This window comes from Pyrgilauda ruficollis, unplaced genomic scaffold (assembly GCF_017590135.1).
Source record: "Pyrgilauda ruficollis isolate IOZ18807 unplaced genomic scaffold, ASM1759013v1 scaffold610, whole genome shotgun sequence".
NCBI classification, from domain to species: domain Eukaryota; kingdom Metazoa; phylum Chordata; class Aves; order Passeriformes; family Passeridae; genus Pyrgilauda; species Pyrgilauda ruficollis.
Window position 1 is genome coordinate 20,262 of NW_024527823.1, and position 6,647 is coordinate 26,908.

A 6,647-nucleotide genomic window follows, 5' to 3' on the forward strand; every position below is an offset into this window, starting at 1 on the left:
CCCAGGGACCCCCGTGCCCCCTCCCCGGACCCCCGCCGGTCCCCCCGGCCCACTCACGGCGCGGAGCACGCGTGGCCCGCCGGCCGCTCCCTTATCCAGGCGCACCCACTTGTTGGCCATGGCCTTGCTGAAGCCCAAGGAGCCCCCGGGCAGCTTCTGCGGGCACACGGCGGCCGTCAGGAGCGCGGCGGCGGCCGCCGGTGCCCGGTGCGGCCGGTACCCACCATGGCCTCGGCCTGCGGCAGCCCCTCCTCGGGCAGGCTCCGGAACAGCCGCACCTCGGGGCTGCCCTCCCGCAGCACCTCCTCGCCCTCGGGGCTCAGCTCCCATCGCGTGGCCGTCCTCGCCTCCGCCTCGATCACCTGCACCGGGGGCACCGGGGGCAGCGGGGGCGGAGAGCGCCGTGTGCTCCCTGAGGTGACAGGGGACACAGGAGCCGCTCCTCAGGTGTGGGGACAGGGAGGGCGAGGGGGCTGAGGGCCACGAAGGGTGGGGGGCTCAGGATCAGCCCCGGGCAGGCAGAGCAGGTGGAACAGAGGGCAAAACAGCAGGAAAAGGATTGTGAGAAACACAGACAGGGCTCCTGGGGAACCGTGCTTTCCCCTGCAACCCTAAAACCACCCAGCAAGAGACCTGCCCCGAGCTCCCAGGGCGGGCAGGAGGGGTTTGGGGGTGCAGAGGCCAAGCCTGGAGGAGCCCAGGGCGCTGATCCTGCCCCCTCACAGACGCCTGGACCCGCCGGTGGGTGGAATCCAAGCACAAACCCGACTACGGGCGCTTCGTGCTGACCGCCGGCAAGTTCTACGGCGACGCCGAGAAGGACAAAGGTGAGCAGGGCTCCGGGCGGGCGGGGAAGAGCTCCAGGCCGGGCTTTCCCCCCCGCTCACTCCCTCCCCGCGCGCCGCAGGGATCCAGACGAGCCAGGACGCCCGCTTCTACGCCCTGTCGTCGCGCTTCGAGCCCTTCAGCAACCGCGACAAGACGCTGGTGGTGCAGTTCACCGTCAAGCACGAGCAGAACATCGACTGCGGCGGCGGATACGTCAAGCTCTTCCCGGCCAGCCTGAGCCAGGAGGACATGCACGGCGACTCCGAGTACAACATCATGTTCGGTGGGCGTCCCCCCTGAACCCCCCGAGCCCCCTCGGGGTGGGCTCAGCCCCTCCCTGACCCCTCGTGTCCCCCTCCACAGGCCCCGACATCTGCGGCCCCGGCACTAAGAAGGTGCACGTGATCTTCAACTACAAAGGGAAGAACGTGTTGATCAACAAGGATATTCGCTGCAAGGTGGGTCTGGGGGTGCTGCTGTGCCCCTCGGGGGGGTGGCCAGCCCTGCTAACCCCCCCTGTGCCCCCCAGGATGACGAGTTCACCCACCTGTACACGCTGGTGGTGCGGCCGGACAACACGTACGAGGTGAAGATCGACAACGCCCGCGTGGAGTCGGGGAGCCTGGAGGAGGATTGGGATTTCCTGCCCCCCAAAAAGATCAAGGACCCCGAGGCCAAGAAACCCGACGACTGGGACGAGCGGGCCAAGATCGATGACCCCGAGGACACCAAACCCGAGGTGGGGGGCTTTGGGGGGCTTGTGGTAGAGCCCTGGTGGGATTTGGGGGGCTGGGGGAGCTCTCAGGGGTCTCCAGGGGCTGAGAAGGACTGGGGAAGCACTGTGGGGGGCACAGCAGCCCCTGGCGGGGCACAGCAGCCCCCTGGGGGTCCCAGCAGCCCCCTGAGCCCCCCGACCCCCCTGCAGGACTGGGACAAACCCGAGCACATCCCGGACCCCGACGCCAAGAAACCGGAGGATTGGGACGAGGAGATGGACGGGGAGTGGGAGCCCCCCGTGATCCAGAACCCCGAGTACAAGGTGGGGCCTGGGGGCTGCAGGGGGGGCTGGGGAAGGGGCTGAGCCCCCTCTGAGCCCCCCCTTTGCGCCCCCCAGGGCGAGTGGAGGCCGCAGCAGATCGACAACCCCGACTACAAGGGCAAGTGGGTGCACCCCGAGATCGACAACCCCGAGTACAGCCCCGACCCGCTGCTCTACGCCTACGACAGCTTCGGGGTCATCGGCCTCGACCTCTGGCAGGTCAGGGGGGGTCCCGGGGGGGTGGGCTCGGGGCTCCCGGGGGGCCGCAGGACCCCCTGACTCGCCCCCGCCCGCAGGTGAAGTCGGGCACCATCTTCGACAACTTCCTGATCACGGACGACGAGAAACTGGCGGAGGAGATCGGGAACGAGACCTGGGGGGCCACCAAGGTGAGGGCCGAGCGCTGACAGCCGCGTCCCGCCGGCAGGGAAGGCGAAGCAGCGGCTCAGGGAGCAGTACCGGCTGGGCTCCCTGCTGGGCCGCGGCGGCTTTGGCAGCGTCTTCGCCGCAACGCGGCTCTCGGACGGCGCCCCGGTGAGCGGCGGGGGCGGGGGGGGGGGCGGGGGGGGGGGGGGGGGACGGAGGCGGGGGGGGGCACCAAGGTGAGGTGGGGCCAAGCCCCCCGTGACCCCCCCGGTGCCCCCCGGCCCCTCCCGCAGGACGCCGAGAGGAAGATGAAGGAGCAGCAGGACGAGGAGCAGCGGAAGAAGCAGGAGGAGGAGGAGAAGCAGCAGAAGGAAGAGGAAGGGGACGACGAGGGCGACGGCGACGAGGAGGAGGAGGATGAGGAGGAGCCCGAGGCCGAGCCCGAGGAGGCGGAGGCGGCGCCGCGGGACGAGCTCTGAGGGCCCCGCGCCGGCCCCTTCTGTCTCTGTGAGACCTGGACTCTTTTCTATGGGCGCCGCCGCCCGCGGGCCCGGCCAAGCCGCGACCGCGCCGGGCCCGAACCGGCACGGCCGGGACCGAACCGGCACCGGGCGCCCCGCGGGCCGAGGACTCAGGACCAGCGCCGGGGGTGGGGAGGGTGCGGAGCGGGGGTTTGTCGGGGGCGGGGGGAGCACCGGCGGTGTCGCACGGGACTGTACGGGGGTGTCGCGATTCGGTTTCTATTAAATTAACCACGGTCCCGGCGCCGCCGCCTTCTCCTCGTTTTATTGCCGCTCTGCCCCGGCCCGCGCCATGTTGCGGCCGCCGCCATTTTGTGCCGCCGCGCGCGTCACGTGACCGCGGCCGCGGCCTCGCGTTCGCTCCCTCGCCCGCGTCACGTGACCGAGCGCCGGCCCGCGCGCGGGTTTTTTTTTTTTCCCCGGCATCACGTGACGAGGAACGGACACACGCACACCGCGCGCGCGCACGTCCCGCGGGGAGGCGCGCGCGCCGGCGCCGTGACGCACTTCCGGCGCCGCGGCGGAAGCGGCGGGGCCGCCTAAGATGGCGGCGGCGTGAGTTGCATGTTGTGGGGCCGCCGGGAGGAGCCGCCGCCGCCCCGTCCCCGTCCCGCCATGGCGGTGACCGTGACGCTGAAGACGCTGCAGCAGCAAACCTTCAAGATCCGCATGGAGCCGCACGAGACGGTGAGGCCGCGGCGCAGCCCCCGCGGGGGGCGCGGGCGGGGCCGGGCCCGGAGCTCGCCCCCCCCTTTTTTTGGGGAGATTCTTTGGGATTTGTGCCTTTTTTGGGGTTTGATTTTGGAGGTTTTTTTGGGCAGATTTTTGGGAACATTTGGGATTTGTGCCTCCCCCCAGGCATCACATGGGGAGATTTTTTGGGGAGATTTTTTTGGGAATATTTGGGATCTCTGCCTCCTCTCGGGGACTGTTTGTGGGGGATTTATTTTGGGAAAAAATGGGAATATTTGGGGTTGGTGGCTCCTCCCAGGGATCACCTGGGGAGGTTTTTTTGGGGAGATATTTTAGGAATATTTGGGATTTTTGCCTCCACTTGGGGAGATCCATTCTGGAGGATTTTTTAGGAATATTTGGGATTTGTTGCTCACTTGGGGAGACCCATTCTGGAAAGTTCTTTAGGGATATTTGGGGTTTGTGCCTCATTTTTGGAGATTTAGCTGGGGGGATTTTTTAGGAACATTTAGGATTTGTGCCTCACTTGGGGAGATCAATTCTGGAGAGTTTTTTAGGGAATATTTGGGGTTTGAGCCTCATCTGGGGAGATTCTTTAGGAGCATTTGGGGTTTGTGCCTCACTTGTGGGGATCCTTTCTGGAAAGTTCTTTGGGACCGTTTGCGCTCAGTCCCTGCCCGGCTCTGGGGGGCTCTGGGGGCTCTGGGTTGGTTCTGGGGGTCTCTGGGGGCTCAGGGCGGGCTCTGGGCAGGTGCTGGGGGGGCCCTGATTTGGTTCTGGGTTGGTTCTGGGGGGTCTCTGGGTTGGTTCTGGGGGGTCTCTGGGAGGGTTTTGGGGCACCATGACCCCCCGGCGCAGGTGCAGGCTCAGGGTTAGTTCTGGGTGGGCTCTGGGGGCTCCAGGGGTCTCTGTGAGGGTTTTGGGGTGCCCTGACCCCCCGCTGCAGGTGCAGGCTGCGGCGCCCTGACCCCCCGCTGCAGGTGTGGGCTCTGGGTTGGTTCTGGGGGTCTCTGGGTTGGTTCTGGGGGGTCTCTGGGGGTCTCCGCGGCGCCCTGACCCCCCGGCGCAGGTGCGGGCGCTGAAGGAGAAGATCGAGGCCGAGAAGGGCAGCGAGGCGTTCCCCGTGGCCGGCCAGAAGCTGATCTACGCCGGCAAGATCCTGAGCGACGACGTGCCCATCCGCGAGTACCGCATCGACGAGAAGAACTTCGTGGTGGTCATGGTCACCAAGGTGGGCGGGGGTCCTGGGAGGGAGCTGGGGGGGAGCTGGGGGGTCCCTGTGGAAAGTTCAGAGGGTCTGGGAGCCATTTGGGGAACCCTGAGGGGTCCTGGGAAGGAGTTGGGGGTCCCTGTGTGAAGTCTGGAGGGTCTCAGGGCCATTTGGAGGAGCCCTGAGGGGTCCTGGAGAGGGAATTGGGGGTCCCTGTGGAAAGTTCAGAGGGTCTGGGAGCCATTTGGGGAACCCTGAGGGGTCCTGGGAAGGAGTTGGGGGTCCCTGTGTGAAGTCTGGAGGGTCTCAGGGCCATTTGGAGGAGCCCTGAGGGGTCCTGGAGAGGGAATTGGGGGTCCCTGTGGAAAGTTTGGAGGGTCTGAGGGGTCTCTGAGCCATCTGGGGAAACACTCAGGGGTTCTGGGCAGGGAGCTGGGGGTCCCTGCGGAAGGTTTGAGGGGTCTGGGAGGGATTTGGTGGTCCCTGTGTAGGATTTGGAGGGTCTGAGGGGTCTCTGAGCCATCTGGGGAAACACTGAGTGATCATGGGGAAGGAGTTGGGGGTCCCTGTGTAGGGTTTGGAGGGTCTGGGAGCCATTTGGGGAACCCTGAGGGGTTTCTGGGAGGGAGTTGGGGGTCCCTATGTGAAGTTTGGAGGGTCTCAGGGCCATTTGGGGGAACCTGAGGGGTCCTGAGGAGGGAGTTGGGGGTCCCTGTGGAAAGTTTGGAGGGTCTGAGGGGTCTCTGAGCCATCTGGGGAAACACTCAGGGGTTCTGGGCAGGGAGCTGGGGGTCCCTGCGGAAGGTTTGAGGGGTCTGGGAGGGATTTGGTGGTCCCTGTGTAGGATTTGGAGGGTCTGAGGGGTCTCTGAGCCATCTGGGGAAACACTGAGTGATCATGGGGAAGGAGTTGGGGGTCCCTGTGTAGGGTTTGGAGGGGCTGGGAGCCATTTGGGGAACCCTGAGGGGTTTCTGGGAGGGAGTTGGGGGTCCCTATGTGAAGTTTGGAGGGTCTCAGGGCCATTTGGGGAACCTTGAGGGGTCCTAGGGAGGGTTCCAGGGGGTTTGAAGGGTCTCAGGGCCATTTGGGGGAAGCTGAGGGGTCCTGAGGAGGGAGTTGGGGGTCCCTGTGGAAAGTTTGGAGGGTTTGAGGGGTCATGAGGGGACCCTGAGAGGTTCTGGGAGGGAGTTGGGGGTCTCTGTGTAGGGTCTGAGGGGTCTCAGAGCCATTTGGGGAACCCTGAGGGGTCTCTGGGAGGGGGTTGGGGGTCCCCAGGGAGCCCTGGAGGGTCCCAAAGCCCTTGGGAGGGGGGGCGTTCGGGGGTCTCAGGTGGCTCTGGGGGGGCTCAGGGGCCCCCACAGCGGGGCTGGGGGTCCCAAGGGTCCCCAAGCCCCCTTTGCCCCCTGGCCAGGCCAAGTCGGCGCTGGGCTCGGCCGCCCCTGAGGCCGGAGCCCCCGGGGGGTCTGGGGGTCCGGGGGGTGGCACTGACCCCCCCTGCCCCCCCCAGGGCATCCCCGGCAGCCCCGAGCCCGAGCGCCCGCCCGTGCAGGAGTCTCGCCCCCCGGAGCAGCCCCCGCCCGAAGGTCAGGGGGCGTGGTGGGCGGGGCACGAGGGGTGGGGCTGGGCGGCCACACCTGCCCGAGGCTCCACCCCTTTGGTGGGTGGAGCTAAGTGCTCCTAAATTATTTGTTGTTGGGGGTGTGGTGTGGGTGAGCCACACTCATTTTGGGGTGTGGCCTGGGGTAAGCCACACCCCTTCTTTGATGTGATCTGTGTAAGCCACACCCATTTTGGGGCGTGGCCTGTGATGGTGGAAGGAGTCCATGTGGCCCCACCCCATCCAGCTAAAGTTGGGGGGGATAGGTGTGGTCTCACCACGCCCCATTGTGGGTGTGGTTTATCTGTGCTCCATTGTGGGTGTGGCTTATCCGTACTGTATTGTGGGTGTGGTTTATCTACCTCTTTGTGGGTGTGGTTTATTCACATGGCA

General features: G+C 66.3%; 3 protein-coding genes across 3 annotated transcripts in view; 2 read left to right on the forward strand and 1 right to left on the reverse strand.

The window, feature by feature from the left end:
- Window positions 1-407, reverse strand: part of FARSA (phenylalanyl-tRNA synthetase subunit alpha) — a gene marked incomplete at its 5' end in the record, with an annotated part of 8,541 nt that extends 8,134 nt beyond the window's left edge. Inside the window, 2 exons of the mRNA XM_041483806.1 lie at window positions 58-156; window positions 225-407. Coding sequence (XP_041339740.1) covers window positions 58-156; window positions 225-407 — 282 coding nt within the window. The remainder of the gene's footprint in view (window positions 1-57; window positions 157-224) is intronic.
- A 314-nt stretch (window positions 408-721) lies between these two features.
- CALR (calreticulin) lies at window positions 722-2,998 on the forward strand (the record flags this gene model as incomplete). The annotated part of the gene is made up of 8 exons (XM_041483807.1): window positions 722-827; window positions 908-1,111; window positions 1,192-1,286; window positions 1,358-1,567; window positions 1,754-1,867; window positions 1,943-2,086; window positions 2,164-2,256; window positions 2,527-2,998. Coding segments are annotated over 8 exons (1,152 nt in total), but the record flags the coding sequence as incomplete, so codon positions are not given.
- Window positions 2,999-3,255: 257 nt separating this feature from the next.
- Window positions 3,256-6,240, forward strand: RAD23A (RAD23 homolog A, nucleotide excision repair protein; the record flags this gene model as incomplete). Its single annotated transcript, XM_041483808.1, has 3 exons — window positions 3,256-3,441; window positions 4,517-4,678; window positions 6,069-6,240. Coding segments are annotated over exons 1-3 (457 nt in total), but the record flags the coding sequence as incomplete, so codon positions are not given.
- Window positions 6,241-6,647: the final 407 nt, after the last annotated feature.